Source organism: Salvia miltiorrhiza, chromosome 5 (assembly GCF_028751815.1).
Source record: "Salvia miltiorrhiza cultivar Shanhuang (shh) chromosome 5, IMPLAD_Smil_shh, whole genome shotgun sequence".
NCBI classification, from domain to species: domain Eukaryota; kingdom Viridiplantae; phylum Streptophyta; class Magnoliopsida; order Lamiales; family Lamiaceae; genus Salvia; species Salvia miltiorrhiza.
Genome location: NC_080391.1, coordinates 6,555,814 through 6,580,476, shown reverse-complemented (window position 1 = coordinate 6,580,476; position 24,663 = coordinate 6,555,814). Strand labels below are relative to the sequence as shown.

The following is a 24,663-nucleotide window of genomic DNA, read 5'->3' as shown; positions in this document are numbered from 1 at the left end:
ATTAGTTCATAATTAAGTACATAAACTTGCAAATTCAGCTCAATTATCTTTTATGATAATTATTCACACAATCTTTAGTTACGTAGTTTCCTATATATTGCACTTTAAGATTGATTTTCAGTTGAATTTATTTTAATGTTAATGATTTTCAAAAAATATAAGTTTCTAAGATCAAATTAGCTTTTGTTTTGCACAGTATGATTAGGATCTAAAATGCAATTAATTATCACTATATTAGTGAAAAAACTTTCAAAATCAAACTTAGGATGTAATATAGTAAAAAAAAAAAAGTCCAGCAAAATAGTTGTATTCTTATCTAGACATTAAATTCAGAGGATATGTATTATTTCCATAAGTCCACAATAAAAGTTTCGGTACTAATTTAATTATTTCCAATATTCACATTGGAATTATAAATGAAGACGCACGGATTTTGCTCTTGCTAACATTACTATGAATTAAATCGTCGTTAACTTATTTAATAATCTGGTTACTGGATATAAGGACACTACATTTACCTAAGAATCTGTGATCGAGGCCTCTGCCACTTTCACATTATTATTTCCAAACATTAATCAATACGAGTAAATATCATTTAGTCTTAACATTGGATTGACCCCATAACATCGGTAGTGATAAAACGAAATAAATTAGAGAAAAACAATCCGATTGCGATTAAGACTAATAAGAAACCTTCAGATTGCATTTCAAACCTAATTTTTGCAACCTACATTTTGAAGGGCTACACAGAACCCAGAAATTCTTCTTACCACATCACACATTAACATGCAACGACTATATATATGCAGAATGAATGACTCAAACAAATAAAATGCGCTCTAAAATAGTGGTGATGCAAAGCTAATAGAGTTTCAGTTGCTACTCTCTACCCACAATAATTTACTGAACCATACACACTTGGAAATGCCAGCAAGTTCAATAAATAGACGTCTCAAATATCTACATTTGTTTGGTCGCCGTGTTCATTTAAGCACACATATATATATATATATATGTATGTATATATATTTCTCTTTTTCTTTTTCTTAATTGTTGAGGTGAGTTTTTGAGGGGGTGGGGATTGGCTTTTTCATGGGACAAAACGAACATGGGGATAGTGTCCACTAGTTTTGGGTCTCGATTTCATGTGCCACTTCCTTGGTGAGCTTGTCGGCGCGGTCGTCGTGCCCTCCGGCGAATGTGTAGACACGGAATGCAAACTGGAAGGCCCTCCACAGGATTTTGGCTGATCCGGTCTTCCCTTCACTCTTTTGTTGTTTCACTTCTTTGGCCTTGGCTTCTCTCTTCTCCTGCATGTATCAAACATCACATGAACATGTTACAATTTAGGTTTATTTGTAGAACATAAATCAATGCGTTTGTGTTGGAAAAATAACTGACCTTAAGAGCCAGCTCCATGCAGCTAGAAGAAACATCAACCATGAGTTCTTTGATGCGTACTAGGATCCCAAAATCAAAATTGATCTTCTGAGCTTGGAATCTCTTCAACTCCTCGTCTTTAGTTCGCTCGAGTGCATCGAGTTCCACCTTGATCTGGATGTGGCAGCAGTTAGTGAAATGAACAAGGGATCTTAACTGGTAATGATGAAACTAACCTTGTTGAAGTAACCTTCAGATTTGTCGAGGAGTTTGCCAACAGGCGCAACTATTTGCCAGTTCTGCAGAGTGGTGACAATTGCATCTAACTTTAGGTGCAGAGCTGCTGACATCCTTATGGCTTCCAATTTCTTGCTGGGAAAATCTTCGAATCTTGCTAGCACCTGTCACATATTATTCAGTAAAACTGTGATTCTTGATGAATGAATTGATCACTGTGTCGTCAAAACAAGAAAGGAGAACTTGTATGATCGAACCTGAGTTTCATCTGTTAGTTTCTCGAGGTGAGACTCGACATGTTTGTGGAATTTGGTGAGCTCAGACATGTCGGATGTCTGGAAGGAACCGATAGCAGTTTTCAACTCCTTTATCACTCCCTCATATTTCTTGACATCTTCTTCAATTTGTATGAAGTATGCTGACCTGAGAAATGATATTTCAGGATAAATTCATGTCTCAAGACTTTGAAAGAAATGGTGATGATATTTGGTAACTACCTTTTTGTCATCTCCGCCAATGCATCGGCCATTCCTTGTTTCCCTCCATTGGAGGCGGCTCCTCCTCCGGCGACTTTAGCCTTTCGTCCTCCTGATTTTCCATGTGAAGCTGATCCTTCTACTTTGCCTTTGAGAGTTCGATACAGATTGCCCATTTGCGAAGACCTCTTCAATTTGGTGGCTGATTTCTTTGGACGAAGGCATGCAGCCCCGGGAGGGGGTGGGGGAGCCGATCCGTTTCCTGTTGGTGCCAATGGTGGCGGTGGTGGCCGCCCATTTGATGCACTCATGGGTGGAGGAGGAGGTGGTGGCATAGCTGGTCCGTCTCCCTTTGATGCGCTCATCATGGGTGGAGGAGGCGGTGGAGGAGGAGCAGTTGATGTGTCTGTGGGAAGAGGAGGGGGTGGTGGTGGAGGACAATTAACCAATGCTATTGGGGGTGGAGCAGGCGCAGCATTGTCAGCAGCTATCAGAAGTGGTGGTGGCGGTGGTGGAGGGGGTGCAACTGCCAAATTGCTTGGCGTTGTAAGTAGCGGTGGAGGGCTGCTTGGTGTAGTGAGTGGCGGTGGCAATGGTGGTGGTGGAGGGGGTGTGACTGCCAAATTGCTCGGTGTAAAGAGTAGTGGTGGTGGTGGTGGTGGTGGAGGAGGAAATGACGCCGGTAGTACTCTGTCAAGGGTAGGCGGCATTGGATATCTCAACACTTGATCATTTTTAGGAAGCAACATGGGCTGTGATGGTGGAATAGGCAACTGAAGCAGTGTTTGCAAACCAGGCTTCAACACCATATTTGGAGTTGTCTGATTTCCAACACCAATCCAGTTTCTTCCATTTCTTCTCACAACAGAAGAAATCTTTGTACCATCATTTTGAGAATCATGAATAACAATATCGATCATTTCCATCTCACCCGCCACTTCATCATCTTGATTATCCTTATCCACCTCATGATGAGACTGCTGCATCAGTTCAAACTCTCTTTGCTCCTTTTCCAAATTATTCATTAGGACCATGTATTTAGGATCTTGGGCAATAGTAGCTGCATGCGGAAGCATATGGAAGGAGAGGCGCTTCACATCGATGGGGCTTAGTTTCCCAACTCTAACCGGTACGAGCATAGGAGGTGAAACGGACCCCTTCTCCGAGCAAGATGGAGACCTCCACGCACCTTGAAGGACTGAAGTAGGAGTCACCGGAGATCCACAAAACGATGTTCTGTTATCAAAATGAGACTCGGACAACGCCTTTGAAAATGCATTTGCTGCAGGGCTATAGTCACTCATACAATCGTCATCATCATCATCCATCTCATCAAACAACCTCTCCCGTGCTAGCTTGATGATGTCTTCAAGCATCAACACCGCTACAGAGCGCAAAAGCAAGAAACATTTTAATATCCACTCGAAAAGATTCATGTAGTAATTGAGGCCAACATACAACAACATACCAATGTGCTCTAACTCAAAGTGTTGCAATTTCACAGACGAATCGTAACTGCAGCGGACCATCCACTTGTCCGTTGTCCAGAGATCCCCGAGTGATTGCAGAGTATTACAGAAGACCTTCAGAACCTGCCCCCAACCAAATGAATCACGCCCAATTTTCACTTTACTACCACAAACAATCAAGTCCCAGTATTGTGAATAGGTAGTAAGGTAACCTTATGAATGCATGCATCCTGAAATTCTGACGCGGGTCTGATCTTTGGATACCGTTGGAAAATATCATTAAGGGTCAATACTAACAGCTGCGGAAACACAAACACAAACACACGACGAGTCAAGAAACATCAGCTTGAAGTTGAAAAACACCACGAAATTAAGCAAACAACAGCAAGATTAGAAGATGACCTCAAGCAGAGTGGCAGAGCCGGCACAAGGTGAGAAATCAAGCAAGTCTCTGAAGCAGGCAATCTTGTTCCTAATATCTGTCATGGCAACAAAATTGCCAGCCACTCCACGTGGACTACTAACCGTCGGAACATTCGTGACCCTGACATTCCTAGATTGAATAATGCTTGGGGAGTTTTTGGTATGAGCCCCTGTTTTCTGCCATTTTTTTCACCATCAATTTCATGTAAACATCATATTCTTTTTCCTATAACTTGCAAGAACAACAATGAACTACTCAATTGAAATTTGTGCAAGAAAGTAATATCTTCATCACAATCATGATCCCTTCTGAATTGTGACACTAAAAATTCCTATGATGATGATTGCAATCAATTCTGAAATATATATACCAGCATGCAATAAACATGCAGTTGCATTTAGGCAAACGATAAAAACACAAAGTTTAACGAAAATGAAGAATTGCAATTGAAAAACTGGGAAAAGCATACCTCAAATGTAGAAGCCTTCTTACGAAAAATGAGAGGCGCAACACCACAAAATGCGCCCGCTGACATGGCAAGAACAACAATGAGAACTTTTATAGAGCTCTCAAAAAATAACCTAAATTCGTGCCTCCTATTGATGAACACGCCGATTAAAAAATTAGTGAAATTGGTGAGCCCCCCTTGCTTTGACAAAAACTCGGTGGATTGTTCGAAAGAATATTTATTTGAATAAACTATAAATAAAGAAACGATAAATATTCTCGTGAAGAACATTTAAACTGAATTTGATTTAACCCAAAAAATATAAATAATTTGATAACGTGCAGCCCAATGTCGTATGTCTCTTCATGAATCCCCAGCGGACAACTTTGTTCTTCGCCCTTTAGATTTTTTCTTACTGGGGAAGAAATTGGAGCCAAACTCTGGGAATTCTCATTACGTCATTTTTAACACCAAAGCCGCGAATTACCGTCATTTTCGGGGCCTATTTTGCTGCCAATTTTCTCTTTTTACAAAACGCTAATTTTATTGGATTAAATAAATAAATAAACCACGATTTGATCAACAGTTGAGTTCAGCTGTTTCAACTTTCAGGACTGGAATTAATCAAGATAACGATTGATAAACAGTTGACAAGATTAAATTAACATAAATTATACAAGTATGGATATGTAGGAATTTACCATAATCGATACTCCTATATAATGATCTATTAAATTAACAATCTTTCATTTTTGCGATATAATAAAATATATTTGTATAATCTATATTAAACATACCTTTTTTCAGCTTAAGGGACTAACAAATTTAACACAAGACATGCAAAAACTTAAATCCAAAGGAAAGAATAAGCTTGGGCTAAAAGGTAAAGTCAAGAATGCCGCAAACAACAAACAATTAAGCTAAGTCTTAAAATATCCAGAGTTTGATATTCAAACAAAAATATGAAATACATTCTTGAATATTCCAATAAAATACATCAACTCTGGAAGCTATCAATAATCAACTTCAGTTTGTGGTGGCACACGTATATAATCCATTTATTTCTTGCAGATACACACTATTAGGAAAATAAATAAATTGAATATACAATATCAAAAAATGGCATATGCAAAGGACCAAGACTATACAACAACAGCTAAGCTCAACCATAGTGGAAGGCCACGATGATCTCCAACCAGGAAAAGTCTACTCCACTTTGTTCGTATAGATTGTATTTTCAAACGTTAAAATTTTGACCATCAGATTGCAGTGATGAGTTTTAGGCTGACTTAACTCTTTGGAACACGGGCTGCAGACGAAGATCTGATCGCGGACTTGCTTCCAACTGGAACCTTCTTGGATGCTGCAGGAGACGATCCGCTGAGAGCTGACCTTTCAGCTATTCTCTTCTGGCGTTGGATCCGCGCTTCCTCCAGTCTCTTGCGTTCCTCCTCTTCCTGTATAAGAAATACAGCATCATAAGAAATTGAGCAAGAAAGTAGGATAAGAAAAAGTCGAATTTTATGTAAATATGTAGTTACAATACCTTCTGCAGCTTGCTCTTCTGAGTCAGTGACCTACTTGCTGGAGATATCTTCTTAGTCTTGGAATAAGGATCCAGTTTGCCAGCGGGAGATCCCCCCGATACTCGAGGCCTATCATATCTCCCGGGAAGTTTACTTGTTGGGCCTGCATTTTTCTTGCCATTGGCTTGTTTACCATTGGCAACGAGTTCTTCTGCAGCTTCACCATTCAGCTTTGCGGGGGAAGATTTTTTATCAGCTTCGTTGTAAGAGATTTCGACTTCAAAATCCATATCCGGCGTCCAGGATGCACCGGATTCTTGCGACTCCCTTACAAGCATCATACAGAGGTCATCAGGTTCGGCAGAGCCAGAAATGGCCGGACTTCCGTTTTCTGGGTGGGGGGCTATGTCCATCTCAGCATCCATGATGATGTCTGTTCTCCAGTGAGAGTCGTACTGATTGTCAGCTCTTGATCTCGATTCTATGATGAAGGAGTCGTCAATCACAGCAGCTCCTCTCGTTGCTTCTATCTTGGCCATGTCGCTTGCATAGGAGAACGAGTCGGGATTGACAAATCCCGATTGTTTAGCTTCTTGTGTTTGGGAGTTAGTAACAAACCAGTCTTCCTCTCTCCTGTTTCGAATAGTGGTTGATTCTGAGGAAAAATCTGGTAAAGCTCCCAGAGTGGTTCCTGATCCTCTGGATTGTTGTGAAAACAATGCATTCTCATTTTCGGAAACTGTTTTCTTCATAGTCACCTGCATTTCTTCACCATTTGCAAAATCCACAATGTGAGTATTGCCACCATTCACCCCTTCTCTGTGAATCACAAGAACTGAATCATCACTAGTTGAAGGCTGTCTTTTTACTTTCTCAGATTCCAAGTCAAGCGCGTCGTTAGTTTTGTGTGAAAGCCCACCACCATTGGGACTTTTCATCATAAATTGTTCAAGCATGGGATCTCCATCTTGCTGCTTCGTCGTTTCACTGGAAATCGAGTCCTCATTACTAAGGAGAAGATGCTGAAAAGCACCCCAAGGATCAGCTGTTTTCCCTCCTTCAGAAACATCAGCATCAGTGTTGTTTCCAAGTTCGTGTTTTCCTCTGCTTTTATGTGCTTTAGGGTGGCCACGTTTCTCCAACGATGCAATTGCATCATCTACCCCCTTTCTGATGGAGACATCATCAAGTGACAGAGCTTCTCCCGAAGACTCTTCAGAGTACTCATTATCTTCTCCATTGCGCCTCTGGGATGTTATGTAGTTTATGTTACGGATAACAACCGTTTTGGAAGATTTCTTCTTGTTCTTCTTCCCATGTTTCTGCGCCCTCGAAGACGGCTTCTTATCTTGCTCTTGTTCCTCGTTTGAATCAGTCCCAACATCTGAATTACTAGAAGCAGTACTTTCGTCTTCCTCAGATTTATCTGCATCATTTGCATTAAAAGATTTCTCCTTCCTCCGAGATGATCTATGGTTCTTCGTTCCATTAGGGCCACCCGGAGATGGCCACCCCATATTCCCTGGATAATATGGCGGCATACCTGGGTAAGGATAGCCTTGGTATGCCGGCATTTGCTGCATTGGACCTTGAAAGTTGTACATATATGGAGGAATCTGATTCATCCATGGCACCTGCTGCATATTTGGTCTCTGTTCACCCGTAGAAGTATTTTCTGCAACAGAGCAAACTCATCGATAACACGAACTGAACTCTATGCAAGAGGAGCAGTCAAATCCAAGACAAAATATCCTCACTGTAATGCAGAGCATACCTTTACTCTTATCTGTGTCGGATAAAGGGTCGGAGGAGCCTGTTCTCTCGAGTGGGACGGAGAATCCATTGCCATGAAAGTTTTCACCTGTGAGCATAATTCCAGATGTTGCCAGATATGGGAGGTCAGTCACAGATGATGCTTGCACTGCTGCTAATTCATCCATCCATTGATCATCTGAATGTTTCCTATTGTAAAGCTCCTTGAAATCGGTGCATGCCTCCCTACATGAGAAAGAAATTGATTCTAAAGGTCTGAAAGATATTTATGAAGCCATTAAAATTAGTAGAAAATAGTAATTATTTCACATAAATTTTGTAAATTATAATTGAAAAAACTGATGCTACATTAACATTGCAGGACACAACGAGCATTGTTTCAGTTGTTACTTATGGCCACCTCATTGAATGATAATAATCAAGCGAAGGCCTCACCGTGTTTATTCATCCGTTTAGAAACGCTTATTAATACTGAAACAAGGAAAAAGTGGTGTACCTTAGTCGTGAGGCTCCAAATGTATCAGCAAAGCATATAAGATCATCAATGTCCTCCATTTCATACCCAGCCACAACTGCACGGGCGTAAGCCATGGCTTGCTCTTTCAGAAGTAATGCTTTTCGTGTATCCATAAGACGTTGAAGACGAGCCCTTCTCATGAGAACAAGTAGATGGTTTAGTTTCAAGAGCTACAAGTGTAATTCACTGAGTTTCATGAGTGAGAATCAACTACCTAGAATGTTCTCTCAGTTCAGCTCCATGATCTTCTTCTTCGGAGGATAACTAAACAGCCATTATACAAGAACGAGTTAGGCAAAAACTTACAAATGAATATCTACCTCTTACTGTTAAGTAAAATACCTTAGAAGAATTAGTTGATTTCTTCAGGTTTCCATCAGCAACTGATATGTTCCCTAATAACACAATGTGCTTGATAAGTAAACTCAGAATTGATTTACATTCTCAACACTGATCAATAAAACTAATACGAGTTCTCCCTTGTTATGAGGGGAACACAGTCCAAAAACACTTTCAATCTATCATGTATTTTAACTGGAAAGAGAAACCATTTACCAAATATAACCTAAGGGACAAAAACTTCCACTATATAGCTCTTGTATACCTTCCATGGGATGCCCTGCCTCATCCACTGTAGGATTTTCATTAGATTGAGTTGAACTATCAATCTGCAAAATTTCTCGCTCTATACGTATAATCCTCTCAAGAATCTCAGGCGTGCTCACAAAACGTACAAATCTGCAGTTACAAATAGATAAATAAAAAGAATGAGAAAACAAATTCTTCTTTAACCCATAGCTATAAACTTAAAACTTCACCAAGACACAAAGTTTATCCCAAATCTTTATTCTTTTTCAACAGCACTCTTATAACTCCAAGATTATCAGTAATTGTATATCTAATCATCCAAGAGCCAAGACAAGTTCAATTAGATTCCACAGCAAAGCAACACTAAGATCACACAATTTGGAGGCAGTAGCCAGTAAGTGTGCCACTAATGCTTCAGTATTCATCTAAATCACGCCAAAATACTAATCCAACTACATTTTTAACCTCAATTGTTAGATAGGTAATCCAAAATTACCTTTGAAATGTGGCCTTCGTGAACCATGAGGCATCATCACTTGGGGGGCGAAGAGTAATCGAATATCCCCCTTTTGGAATCTGATCTTTAGCATATTTCAAGTGAGCAACGAAGGGTTCCAAAAGCCCAGATGCCAGTTTCTCGCTCTTCTTCCCATAAAACACAACAAGATCGCATCTTTTTTCCAATCAAACGGAACCCCACAACAGAAATTATAATTAGTAACTTGTTAGGAACATCTAATTACTCAAGAATTCAGTGCGAAGCACATAGTAGGATTGCGGTTGAGATGGAGCAGAGAGTGAGAGAATTTACCTCGTTCTTGTTGGGGTGAGTTGGAACAGAGCATAATCGAGAATGGTATTGGAATCCATGCTCCCACAGTGTGAGGAGAGATGGAGAGAGAGAAAGAGAGAAAGAGAGAAAGAGAGCTCTAAAGTTATGGAGTGTTGAACTGCAAGTTCATGTTATTGAACGTGACATTCAAAAACCTTTTTTTTAAGTCTTAACTGGACATGAGAGAGAGCCAGCAAGAACTGATGGAGCAGTGCACATGGGAAGTGTGAGAGTTCTATGTGTGTGTGTGTGTGTGAGAGAGAGAGAGAGAGAGAGAGAGAGAGAGAGAGAGTGGTTGAGTGAATGGAAAATTTTCTTCATCTGAGGTGATATGTGGAAGTCGGGCCCACAAACATATGCCCCACCCTCCCTCCATTATTTTGCAATTACTGCTCTAATAATTTTTCCCAGCTCAGTTCAAAAATATTATTCCTAAATTTGTACTAGTATCTTTCTAATCTAAATGCATTACCTAAAAAAAATCCTCACATTATAATTATTTTTGTTTTTATTAGTACGAACTTTATTTTTGTTGAGCTAGATTTATTCTCTTTTGAAGAAAGAACGTAGTAATAATTTATCATAAATTGGTAATAGCTGTAAAAAGTAGTATTCTTTATTAATCAGTGAACAAAATTTTAATTGTAGATATTAGTATTATATCTAATCCTCTTTGAAAATAACCAGTTGTCCAATAGGTTATAATTAATTAGGTGGTACGTACATAGCATGAAAGATGACATGATTAGTAGTTCAATTAATAAAATAATAATATCAATTAAATAATAGGATATGGGCCAAGCGTATAGCTATAGCCATGTCGAGTTATATGCCCACTACAAGTTAGTGAACATAATCAATTTGTAAAGCATTCATGTCCGTTCTTTCTAATTGTTAGTGATATTTTATTATAAATACACTTTTGTAATTATTCTATATCTTTTTTAAAACATGATTTGATTGTATAAAGAATGTAATATTCATTTGTTATTAATAGCTTTTTGAAAAACATGATTTCATTTTTTCATCATGGGCCCGTTAAAATTAAACCACACACCAAATACACTTGCTGTATTTCAATGGGGATGGATTGGTTGGATTGTCATTATTGATATGACATCTAATATTTCTGGAAATCATAGTTTTTTGACTTTTTGGCTCCTCTCCAGTTATATTTTTAGGACATGAATTGGATATTCTTTCTATTTTTATTTTCTTTTTTCATTTTAGTTTGGAACACGAGGTAGCACACGAGGCAACAAGTTTGTGCATTAATGGTGGCTGCCTTGCTGGCGTATATTAAAGAAATTAATTAATTCGAAATTTAGTTGATGCATGGGAGGTATAAAATTACCGTCTTACCCTTTATATAATTGTCGTTAACGTTGAAAATTAGAACAAATAAATTAGGGCAAATAAGTTATTTCAATTCATTTATTTAGAATTTTATCTTGTGATTATGATTTTTCTCTCTCTACCTCACAACTCACTCCCTAATTTATGAATTTAGTTATTCAAACACTTTAATAATTTATAAACTCTTAAAATATTTTATAAGCTTTTTAAAATAAGTTTAACTAAAACTCTTTTTTATTTATAATAAAACAATGATATTACATCATGTGTCCATTCAATTTCATCTAATTTTATTTGTAACAACACATATTAAAAATGATTTCTGTTCTAAAAAATTACTCTTAAGAGCCGATCGAACAAAGTTGAACAAAGTCAAGGATTAATGATGGATATTACTCACTTTGTTAATAAAAGGTAAAATATATTGCGTTTACTTTGATGGATAAATTTATTCATGAAAAATGATGGATAACAAAAATTTATGCCTTGAAATGTCTCATTTCTTTTCCAGCATTTGACACAAAAGTATTTTTCCTTCCTTATTTTCACTTCAAGGGTGGATAATATTATCACACCAAAAAATAATATTATACATCCTTGAAGTGAAAATAAGGAAGAAAAAATGCTCTTGTGTCAAATGTTGGAAAAGAACTGAGACATTTCAAGGCATAAATTCTTGTTATCCATCCTTTTCCAAGGATAAATTTATCCATCAATGTAAACGCAGCCTAAGAGAAAAATGAAGAAGTACTGCTTTTTGGATGAATAGACATTATTATCCTAAATGAAAATAGGATTTAAAATAAATTAAAAATAAAAAAGGTCCTTGATGGTTTGCACTAAACATCAATTTTGATGTTATTAATGTACATTAGAATCCAATGGAGCTGCTTAACGGCTCCCAATCAATGAATCAAATATATACAGTGACAAAAGGGGGTTTGAGAGTATCCATTTTATTAACCGAAAGCAAACAAAATATTAGCTTGTCTTATTGCACCGTCATGGCCTACACATTGCTGATTCCAGCTTGCACATGCTTTTTCAATATTCTTTTTTAAATTTATATAAAAAATGGAAGGACTTGGATTATTTTTTTAAATTAAAAAAAAAAGTAAGAACGAAATGGTCAACCTACCAATTTAATCACTTATGTGTATTTTTTTTTTAAAAAGGAAGATTTGGTCGATGTATTTGAATTGCGTAAAATGTACGATCTATAAATAAAATTAGAAGAAAGTTGCCTCATCGTTTCCACCAATTTTCATGAGAAGAATCTCTTCTCCCTTCCTTTTGGCATTTTTGCATTAGGAAAAAAGAAAAGAAAAAAGAGGTGCAATCATCTGCATTCTTCATTCATATACCATATGCATGCGATTATAAGAATTCCCACTTATTTTTATAATAATTATCACTTTTTTATAATTGATAATTTTGTTCTTCCTCAATATATATGCACTCAGTAAGAATCGTCACTTTTTTCATAAAACTATCATTTTTTCCATAATTGTTAATTTTATTCTTCATCACCATGCACTCATAAGATTGTCACTTTTTTCATAACAAATTGTCATTATTTTCATAATTGTTGTTAATTTATTATACATTGTCACTTTTATTCATAATAACAATTACTTTTTTCATATATAATTGTTAGTTTTATCAATTTAGTAAGAACAAATGCCATTGTTTGTTGTAGAGAAAACAAAGATTTTAAAAAGATTGTGTGACTAGTGTGATTTGGACACGAAATATTTGACATCAAATATTAATAATTTTATCAATGGGCCAACATATGCGCACTCGTATACAAAATATTTGACATCAAATATTAACAATTTTATTATTAGACCAACACATGTACATGTATAATTATCACATATATAACGAGGGTGAACTTATACAAGTGTTTGTCAAAAGAAAATGGGAATTGAGAATAATAAGTTTGACATGAATAAATTTTTTGTTGCTTGTTATCGAAGAGACGAACTAAATTAAAGTAGGGATAAGGGCATTGCTCCATGATTCACTTCTTTTCAGATCTTATTGAAGTTTGGTTTACAAGTATACTTGAGAACTTTTGAAATTCCTTATTTTTCTATAAATATTTATAGAATTTTATTTAATTAACATGTCTTATATAATGGCATGTCGACTCAATTATCCGTGCAAAATTATCTATATTACCGGGAGTTAAAATCAACTAAGGTATTTTCATCAATTAAAGATTGAGTTTTTTCACACAAATTAAAAAAATCAAGCATCAAGATGAGATATATATGTATATAGATATCGATCGTAACAAATTAAGCATGAGATGTATTATGCTATATAGATTATGTAAGTAGTTTTTGTGAGCACCGCTCATATTTAATCTTGTCATTATCTTTTTTATTTTATTATATTTATTTTTATTCTAATACTTCATAAATTGTTATAAAGATCATTAGTTATATAATCTACATAAAAATTAAAATTCAATTTGTTCTTTTTATTAATTATCTAAAGTTAAAGAGAATATGAACAAGTAAGACTTTGATTTTTATGTAAGTTATAAAATTAATGATCTCAATACTAATTTATGAAGTATTAAAAAAAGAAAAAAAAATACTAACAATAGCTAAACATGAACAGTGTTCAGATTAATTATGTATATATCATATTATTCTAAATATCATATTACCTTTTGAATTTATGTTGACTTAAATATAAAATCCTTCTAATGTATATATATATATATATATATATATATATATATATATATATAGATCTCTTCCCTTGGATAGTACATAGATCCAAATTTAGACCACATATTTTGTACATGTGGCGCATCAAGATTGTGACATGTGGAATGAGCTTCTTTTCCAATATTAAAAAAAATGTTTTTCTTATATATATATTTTTAGATTTTCTGGAAAAACATGTTTTCATTGCATAATGTTTAACATAAACATGGATAACTTTACACACAAAAATGCATTGCATTTTTTTGACGAATATGATTTTTTGCTGCTGATCCACCCCCACCCCCTCCCGCCTCCCGTCAATTTCTTTTTCTATTTATTATTTTTTATTATTTTTTTATTTGTCGAATATTCATTTTTTTGTACAACAAAAATAATGCATATTATAAAATTGAACAATGCATATTATGTCAATAAATCATGCATGTTGCAGGGTTCATTGACACGATATGCATGGTTCAGTTTTATAATATGCGGTGTTCTGCTGTGCAATATGCATGGTTCATTGACACAATATGCATGATATTTCTTGCCACTCCCACCCCCACTCACCCTCGATCAATTTTTTTGTTTTTTTTAGCATAGCTTTGCATACAACAGAACACTACACATTGCACAACAGAACAATGCATATTATAAAGGGAAAATGTGCAGATTGACCCCCGAAGTAGTAGCCCCTATAGCGTATAACCCCTCTAACTCACTGTGTGTGCAACTAAACCCCTGAACTCCGAGAAAAGGGTGCAAATTCCCCCCTCTGACTAACGGCTGTTAACGACGTTAGGTCAGAGGGGGGAATTTGCACCCTTTTCTCGGAGTTCAGGGGTTTAGTTACACACACAGTGACTAAGGGGGGTTTTATGCTACAGGGACTACTACTTCAGGGGCTAATCTGCACCTTTTTCCTTTTCAAAAAAAAAAAAATTATCTCTCATCTCTCTTTTCTCTCAAAAAGTCACGCAAAAAAAAACAGGGAGCCCTCCTCCAAAATCTGATCGCCGCCGCTGATTCAAGCTCCGGCGAGGCTGGCCGAGGGCGCCGCCCCTTTCCCTTTCTCCTGGGCCCTAAACCCCGGAGCTCTCTTGGCTACACACGCTCAACATCAAGGGCGAGCCCTAATTCTCCCCTTCCGTCCGAAATCACCGCCGCGATATCCGGCAAACCGGCCGCCTACCGCCAACGACACCCACCGCATGCTCTCTATCTCAATCTGTGACAGATCGCGAGCCCTAGTTTTCTCAATGAGGAGTCGCCTCTTTCTCTCAAATATGGCGAAATCGCCGCCACCACTGCTAAAAGGTCGGCAAGCAGCCAATCAATGGCTCCAGTGCAGCCGCATCCGGCCGGAGAGCCGCCTCCTGCTCGATTCTCCTCTGAAGAGGACGAAGGATTGAACCTTAGCACCGACCTGCCTCCACCGCTCGAATTTCGAATGAAGATCGCCGTGCACGCTCCCCATCACCATTGGCTGCTCTCTCTCAAACTTGCGGTCGTCCTCTGTGCTTTGCTTCAACAAAAGACAAAGCGAAGGTCGCCCCCAAATCACGCCGCAGAAGCAAGCCAACCGCCTCGAAGCTTCGCGAGTTTGTGATGTTTGGCAAGGCGTCGGCGCCATCGCCAAATTTGACGCCTCTCACAATGTAACGATCATAACCTCCTTATTTTCGCTATTTCTATATAATGTCGATTTGATTGGAATTGAAATTGGATTAATCGTTTGTGTTGCTGTAAAAGATGATCCAACAACTTGGTGATTCAACCACCGTTAGCGGCGGTGCAGTGGCCGAGAGAGAAATAGGGTTGAGTGAGAGAGATGAGAGTTAATTAAAAAAAGGGAAAATGTGCAGATTAGCCCCTGAAGTAGTAGCTCCTATAGAGTAAAACCCCCCTTAATTAGTCACTGTGTGTGCAACTAAACTCCTGAACTCCGAGAAAAGGGTGCAAATTCCCCCCTCTGACCTAACGTCGTTAACAGTCGTTAGTCAGAGGGGGGAATTTGCACCATTTTCTCGGAGTTCAGGGGTTTAGTTGCACACACAGTGAGTAAGCGGGGTTATACGCTATAGGGGCTACTACTTCGAGGGCTAATTTGCACCTTTTCCCTATTATAAAATTGAACCATGTTAATGAACCCTGCAACATGCATCGTTCATTAACACAATACGAAGGGTTCATTGATACAATATGCATGGTTCAATTTTATAATATGCATTGTTCTGTTGTACAAAAAAAAATTAAAAATATTTTTTTAAAACAAATTAGAAAAAAAAATTGACGGAAGGGTGGGGGTGGGGTGGGTCAGCGGTAAAAAATCATATTTGTCATAAAATGCATTGCATTTTTCATGCAATTTTGTGTGTAAAGCTATGCATGTTTATGTGAAATATTATACATCGAAAATCTTTCAATTTTAGAAAATCTAAAATATATATATAAAGAAATTCATTTTTTTTTAATATCTAATTTTTTTTTCCGATTTTACCCATGCGCGAAATTCGTTTTGAAAAAAGACTTCTTAATTTCTGATTATTGAGGATTTGGACTCGTTTGTTATGCATGAAAAATGTGGGATAAATACATATAACACTCTAACACTTGTTTGCTTCAAAAATTAAAGTACTTTATAAATTACTAGTTTGTTATCTACTATTCATATCTTTTTTATTATGTATCACACTTGAGATGTATGATAACGTAACACCTTTTTTATATGTCTTACTAAACATAATATTTATATCTAATAAATTAATAGATATTTGAGTCAAAGATATCACACATTAGAGTAGGTATGATAAAAGGTTAATAAATTCGTATGTTTAATATAGTTAGTTATCTGGATTTCAATTTTCATGCACGTTTTACGTTCAAAGTTGCCTCTCAAAAAAAAGAAAAAATAATAATTCTAATAAAAAAAAGAAACAAACAAACAAACTCCCCATTTTTCCATAATTCTGAATTTCGTAGGCGGCTAAGCACAGCTGAATTGTCCAAATTCCCATTCCCCCACCATAACCTCATGGAATCATGGTCCCATAAATATATGTAAATTAACGAGAGCGATCGTTGCTATCCGGACCCTATCTATCATTTTTTCTCTTTAATATTTTATGCATACGTAGCAGCTAATTATGTATATATCATGAAATTAAACATAAGATTTAACACTATACACCCCTGAAAGTGATATTTGTAATTGAGGTTAATTTGGAAAATACATAATTTTGGTTAATTTCTTATAGCCAAACTTGTTCGTTAAGATTTGTCACCCGACGACAAACTATACCAAGAAAATTAGCCCTAAACACAATTATCTTGTTCCCCACCACTGCCCTAAAAAGGGCCAGCATAGGGGAGTTTCCATGAAATCTTAGTTGAATATTAACTCTCTCTCTCTCTCTCAGTATTGGGCGTGGCAGTCATCGGCCACGTTTTCTATTTCAGAGCCAGAATTTCATTATTGTCAATATTGATGGAGTCTACTCAGCGTGACGAAAATTCAAAATGAGAAACTTCTTTCCTTTTTTTTTTTCTCCTTCATTTTGGGTTTGGCAACGGAAATGGGAACTTAACTTTTTATAACTTTTTACAAACATAAAAAATTAACCGTGGAGAACAAGAAAATATGTCAAATAATAGTACTCTCTCCGTCCCACGAATTTTGACACGTTTGGTTTCGTCACGGGAATTAAGGAGTTGTAGATTAGTATTTTAAGTGTGTAGTTAATAAAGTATAAAAGTGATAAAGTGGGAGAGAAGGTAATAATTATTACCTTATTTCGAAATGCGTCAAGATTCGTGGGACGATCCAAAAAGAAAAACGTGTCAAGATTCGTGGGACAGAGGGAGTATTACTTACTAAATTAAAAACGAAAGGGAAAATATCATCAAATAAGATGTGAGAAAATTGACGACATTCTAGTCGACTTGGTTGAAGTTTATGACTATTAATACATTTAATTTTTTATGTCCGAAGCATAATCTCAGTTATAAGGAACGTTTACTTTTAGGATATCGATAGTGTTATGTAGAGCTGGCAAAACGGGCGGGCCGGGCCAACCCGGCCCAGCCCAGCGGGCTTTTGAGATTGACCGGGTCGGGCCGGCCCGGCCCGAATTCGACCGGGCTGCCAATTTTCAAGCCCAACCCAGCCTCGACCGGGCTATCGGGCGGTCGGGCCAAACCCGCCCAATGATTTTGTTTTCTCACTAAATTCTATTTTTATTTTTACACAAAATTAAATAAACTAAGATAAATCTAAATAATAATTATAAACAATATAGAAATATAAAATCATATTAGTCTACTACAATCAACAACTCATATCACATTAAGTACAACATTCCTTTTGTATAACTAAAAATTATTCCCAACAATTTGCATTATTTTACTATTTTCATTTTATGTTTCCTAATAATTGGTCCCAACAATTCTAACATATACATATATATTTCTGCATACATATATTTTAAGTTTTTCTTTTTCTTTTCTATGGAATGGAACAACTACTCTAAACATTAATTAAAATAAGAGATATTGAAAAGAGAAGATAATTTTCTTTCTCTTCCAACTAAAATGGGTAATACACCTATATATATATTGAAACTCTTCCACTTTCAAATAAAAACTTAAGTAAAAATAGAATAATAGTAATTAATAAAAATAAAATATTAAAATTAACCGGGCGGGCTTTTTAGCCCGAAAACCACGGGCTTTTTAGCCCCGGGCCCGATTAGCCCGGCGGGCTCATTGGGCGGGCTTTTTAGGCCCGGGTTTTTTCGGGCCTACATTTTGTACAGCCCAACCACCCCAAAACACGGGCGGGCTGGGCCGGCCCGTCGGGCCGGGTCAATTTTTGCCAGCTCTAGTGTTATGCAATGCCTTTCAAGATTGAAACTTGAAATTCATGTCACAGTCAATCATTAGTCTTTAAATTCTTGCCACTATATTGATTTATTAATACTCCTTTATAATAATATGATTATCACCGTACGGCGATAAGTTGGAATTAAGAGGGTGTTTGGCTGAGCTTATAAGCTCCTCAAAACAGCTTATAAGCTCCCCAAAAAATAAGTTTCTCTACCCCAACTTATTTTTTTATAATCTCATATACAATAATTTTTTTACAAATATTTTTCAACTATAATTTATTATTTTCATCATATATCATTCAAATTCATTTTTCTTTTATTTTTTCACTCTAAAAAAATATTTTCTCTCTCTAGCAAAAAAATTCTCTCTCTACCTTATAAGTTCAATTATCCAAACACTTTGACAATTAATAAGTTCTTAAAAATTATATCTTATAAGCTCTTGAAACATCTTATAAGCTCCAAGAGCTTATAAGCTCTTTAAAATAAGCTTAGCCAAACACCCTCTAAGTCTTGCGTGATCGAAAATTTTCTTTTGGCTAATTGTAGAAAATAATATCTATTCAAATTGATTTACCTTTTAAAATATTGCAATTACAAGAATATTTATTTTTTGACCTTTTAAAACTTTGATTGAGAGCAACGGACAAACTTTGATTAAAAAGCTTGGGAATGTTGTGATTGTAAAAAATTTAAACGTAGTATTGCAAATCGGAACATTTTAAAATTTGTGTGAAAAATCTAAATCTAAGTAAACAATTCATGTCATCTCCGACAATATCCGTTTCTTTTAGGAGCGTTTATTGATTGACTCTTCAATGTTCTTCAAATAACGTACTTACTAACATATCTTATATCTAATTGTTGTCACGGTGGGGGAAAATGGGAAACTATTATTAATCATCTTAAAAAAAAAGAAGTAAAGATGGGTGAATTAGTGTGTGTGTTAGTAAAGATGGGTGAACCATTATATCTAATTGCGAGGTTAATGCCTAAGACCTGAGGTTCTGAGTTTGAATTCTCCGTCGATTCTTTAAATTTCTTTATTTATTTATGTAATTTATTTATAAAAAAAAGGATAGGCGAATTAGATTCTATGTTATTAGTTACACAAATGTAAGGTGCACGGCCGACATTTATTTTGGATACTTATCATAGTGAAATGTGAAGTTAAGAGGACTTTGATTGTAGCTATCAATCACGTTTTCAAAATATTTTATACGGATAGAGGTTTACCCGATCGAGTAAGAACTAATATCTGTATAACGAATTTGAAAAAGTAATTAAATGACAAATAATTAACTAGTGTATGATCACCTACAGTTTAATTAAGTTGAAGCTTTTGTAGTAATTTTAATTTTTTTTGACCTGGCCCACTTATAACACCACATACATAATCTTTCACAATATGAATGAATTAATTAACGTAGGTGGAGAATTGAAAAGACAGATAAGTGTGGGGTTAAAGAAAATGACTTGGATAAATCATAAGTGTTATATGTGTGTGTGTGTGTGTGTGTAATATAGTGAAAGTAACATGAGTTGTGCGTGCGAGAGTGACGCTAATGAATTCAAGACCACGGGATGCACTGCACGTATCGACCGGACAACTACTTCATCTGCTGCGTTCTTACTCTCAAGTCTTCCTATACGTACAAAATTAAAACATCCTCCTTTATTTTTGCTATGTTGAATTTCAAGCTAGAAAAGTATAATTATCGTTAAAAAAAAATATTTTTTTTTCCTAGTGAACACTTACTCCCTCCGTTCATCAAAAATATGTCACTTTACTTTCGGCACGAGTTTTAATAAAATGTGAGTGAAGTTGGTAGTGGAGTAAGGGTCTCACTTTAAATGTGAGTGGAATGGTGTGGACCCTACTACTAAAAATGGATGTGGCATATTTTTTGGGGACGGACGAAAAATGAAATTGTGGCATATTTTTGGTGGACCGAGGGAGTATTTTGCATTATCATTTTTTTTTATCCTTAACATTATGATTTCTCATTCTTTTAATGGAATAAAAATCAAGCAAAACTAGCTCAAATATGAAATAATCAAGGGTCTTGGGATATTCCAAAGTTTCAATCAATTAAAGTAAACAATAGATTAGCTTACTATTTTCTCAAAATCTCATGTACACTCAAGTTGACCCGTACCCAAATCATAACCTGCATGCTAATTCAAACCCGCATCCTGACCCAAATCGTGTAAATGATACTATTCAATTATACAAATGATACTGCTTATAATTGACACTGTTCAATTATATAATTGACATTGTAATATTTTAAAACGTTATAGTGTCATTTCAATCTTATAGTGTTATTTAAAATATTATAATATCATTTACAATCTTATAGCGTCAATTACAGGAAGTGTCATTTATATTTCTAAATGATGTCAAATATACATAGTGTCATTTACAATGTTGTAGTGTCATTTGTATAACAAAATAATGTCAATTACATGCAGTGTCATTTACACGATTTAAGTCATGATGCGAGTTTGGATCAGAATGCGGATCAAGATCTGGGTACGGGTCAACTCGGGTATATGAGTGTACCCAAGACCACATCTACTATTTTTATTTATCAAGACTAATTCTTAAAAGTAAACACCCTCTTAATGTATGCATGTATAAGGATTAATAAATTTTAATTGAGAATTAATAAATTGTTATTAAAAATAATTAATGAATAAGAAATTTCATGAGGACTGAGTTTTTGAGTATATATTCTTCACTGACTAAATCGGACATTCTAAAATTCTGGTGGATAAAATTCTCACTTTCCTATCCTAATTGTAGGAAAGTGAGAAAATTAGGAGTTCGCATTCCCATAAATCTCTCAATTGCATAATCAGAAGCCAACAAGGATTTGGAGATTGAAACAGTCAATTGTAAAATTTAATTTGAAATCTTTCTTTTTCAAAGCCTTAAATTACTTTGAAGCTGCTACCTTTTTTCTATATTAATTGTACAAATTTTATGCATTTTTCGAAAATATTGGACTTAAAGAATTATGCTTAATATCCCTAAAGTGGGCTAAATAATTATCTCGCCTTCGTGATTAGCAAAAAAGCCTTCTACTAAGCATAATTTTCGTGATTAGCAAAAAAAAGCCTTCGTGCTTAATGATTAGCCGGAAATACCCGTCCTAGAATACAAAAAAGCCGTCGTTAAATTTTTTTCGCGAGGAAAAATCGATGAAAAATCAGCATCATTTATATTAATCGTGAAAAAATATTAAGGACAAAAAATCCCATGATTGAATTTAACGACAGATCTTCGACAAAACTTTTCTGTCATTAATATGTGAAATACGGGTGTCACCAAATTTTAATGAACAAATTAAAATAACTCATAATTAGTCATAATTTAATTAAGGAGTATTAGCTATGACAATTAAAGTTAAAAAACGGACGCTTTTTTGAGAGGGAAAACGTACGACTTTATTACTCAATGTCAAGACGTACAATTAGGGGTGTAAATGTGCCGAGTCGAGTCGAGTATTGACATACTCGAGCTCGAGCTCGGTCTATATGTATCAAGCTCGAGCTCGAGCTCGACTCGCTCGAGTTTGAGATTTTTGAGCTCGAGCTCGACTCGATTGCATATTCGATGAGCTCGAGCTCGACTCGATTGCATATTCGATGAGCTCGAGCTCGACTCGATTATTGAATCTTAATCGAACTCGAGCTCGTTTAGGCTCGGTGAGCTCGAGCTCGTTTAAGCTCGTCTCATACATGTTTCAACAAATTGTATATATTATGAGCTATATTAGTAATTAAGCTATAATATAGGGATAAAATCGTAATTTGTTTGAAAGCTCGATTAGGCTCGCGAGCCTAACGAGTAGGGATGGCAATGGGCCGGATCTGGACCGGATCCTGCTTGGTCCAGATCCAGATCCATGTTTTTTTACTTAGATCCAGATCCGGTCCAGATCCATTGGATCCAAAAAAGTGGGATCCAGACCCAGATCCATAAGATCCATAGGATCTCGGGTCCAGACCCGGATCCATATTATTTTCTTTTCTAAAATAAATTCTAAGCTAATTAAACTTTAAAATAAAAATCATAACAATTGTCTAAAGTTTCAACAATCATTTAAGAACAAAAAATACATCATAATCCATTTAAAACTAAACAATCTAAAATAAATAAGAACATCATAGTCCATTTAAAACCAAACACCACTAATTGGATTTGCTTCATTTTCTTTGGAAGCCTCAGTGGTATTGTTATCTCCCTCTTGAAGGTCAACAAAGCCTTCAACCACGCCGGTTGCCCCATCATTTGGTGTTTGAGAGTGAATAGTTTCACTATTTGAATTAATGGATTGTTATTCCATTTTCTACAAAAAACAAAAATAAACACAAAACATATTAATCCTAATATTGAGCTGAATGAACACGAAAATGAACACAGAAATTCGCACTAAAATGAACACACAAATATACAGAAATTCGCAGCTGAATGAACACAGAAATGGTGACAGAAAATATAATACATTTCCATGCTATATTTCTTCATTCCCGTGCATGGAATAGTGGAATGACTTTGGTTTTTAGTGATTCCACTTCAATACAATGAATTAGTATTATATATTCTCGCATTATAATTTAACTAACTTTTTTTCAATCACAAATTAAATTATTTGCTTTTACTTTTACTTTTCGCATTACAATTTTTTCAATCACAAATGAAAACCCCAAATGTGGATGCGACAAATTCTACCTATAATTAAGATTCAAATTCATAATCTTTTTTCTTAGGATTTGCAGCTGAATGTATTCTGTAAAACTAAAAAACGGTGATAGAAATTCGAAGGTTTACCTGGGACTTGGGAGGATGAGCAGCGGCCGGAGAGTAGCGGGGCCGATACCGGAGGTGGACGGAGACGGAGGGGCTGAGACCGGAGGTGGACGAAGACGAAGGTGTATGTAGATGGTGCGGTGGTCGCCGTTGCCTTGCGTCTGGACTGTCCGAGACCGCCGAGAGGGATTTCGGGTGGGGGAGACAGGAGCGGCCAATATCGGAGGTGGACCACCGGAAGTTTGGTGAGCGGCGCGGGTGAGGGATAGATGAGCGGCGCGGCGGGTGGGAAGAAGTAGGGCTAGGGTATCTGAAATCTGAAATTGAATTGTTATGTTTAGGGGTTGGAAAAAATAAAAAATAAAAATATTATATATTAATTATAACCGGGTCCATATCCGAATCTGGATCGGATCTGGACCGGATCTGGGTTTTCTATTTACTACTCCAGATCCGGATCCGATTTTTTAGAGAAGGGTCCAGATCCGCCGGGTCCAAATTTTGCAAGATCCAGATCCGGAAAAAAGGGTCTAGATCCGCGGATCTGGACCGGGTCTCGGATCCATTGCCATCCCTACTAACGAGTCGAGTATGGTGAAACTCGAACTCGGCCTCGATACCTAGTCGAGTAGCTCGAGCTCGAGCTCGACTCGACTTATACCGAGTCGATTTCGAGTAATTTTTGAGTCGATCCCGAGTAGCTCGTGAGTTAGCTCGACTCACTTACACCCCTACGTACAATGTCCCTAAGCCACTGTGGAAAATCTTGCGTCCACTGGCAACAACCATCAATCAGACGCGCATACTGCGCTAAACTATGAGCGGCTTCATTCGCCGACCTATACATATGAAAAACTCCAATAAGAATACTATCTCGGGCAGTATTAACAATCTCTAGTAAATCTTCCGGTAAAAAATTAGCCTCCTCCTTCGGATTTGCCATAACTCTCGCTGCCAACATAGAGTCAGTATAAATGCGTATCGGCTTTAAATCACACTCCACACAAAACACAATACCCGCCACCACCGCCATAACTTCCGCTATCATAGTGTTCCTCGAAGGTTGAGTTTTCTTAGACATTGCAGCACATATCTTCCCCATCTCATCACGGACAATCACCCCCACACCAAAAGCTCTCGCTCCTTCATCAAAGAGGACATCAACATCCACTCGGAACTCACCGCTCTTCGGCCTCTTCCACTTCC

The 24,663-nt window shown here is 36.5% G+C and overlaps 1 protein-coding gene and 1 long non-coding RNA gene across 2 annotated transcripts; both read right to left on the bottom strand.

Moving 5' to 3' along the window:
* Nucleotides 1-802: 802 nt before the first annotated feature.
* Nucleotides 803-9,970, bottom strand: LOC131025460 (uncharacterized). The gene is made up of 18 exons (XM_057955254.1): nt 9,650-9,970; nt 9,335-9,511; nt 8,855-8,988; nt 8,593-8,645; nt 8,465-8,514; nt 8,230-8,382; nt 7,735-7,958; nt 5,981-7,635; nt 5,727-5,891; nt 4,456-4,725; nt 3,965-4,162; nt 3,775-3,861; nt 3,562-3,685; nt 2,115-3,477; nt 1,875-2,040; nt 1,617-1,781; nt 1,402-1,554; nt 803-1,310 (listed from the first exon to the last, which is right to left on the bottom strand). The coding sequence occupies exons 1-18, from the start codon at nt 9,706-9,708 to the stop codon at nt 1,125-1,127; spliced, it is 5,382 nt and encodes a 1,793-aa protein (XP_057811237.1). The 5' UTR covers nt 9,709-9,970; the 3' UTR covers nt 803-1,124.
* A 12,728-nt stretch (nt 9,971-22,698) lies between these two features.
* Nucleotides 22,699-23,785, bottom strand: LOC130985546 (uncharacterized). The gene is made up of 2 exons (XR_009088995.1): nt 23,479-23,785; nt 22,699-22,996 (listed from the first exon to the last, which is right to left on the bottom strand). It is a non-coding gene; the product is annotated as an uncharacterized LOC130985546 (long non-coding RNA).
* Nucleotides 23,786-24,663: the final 878 nt, after the last annotated feature.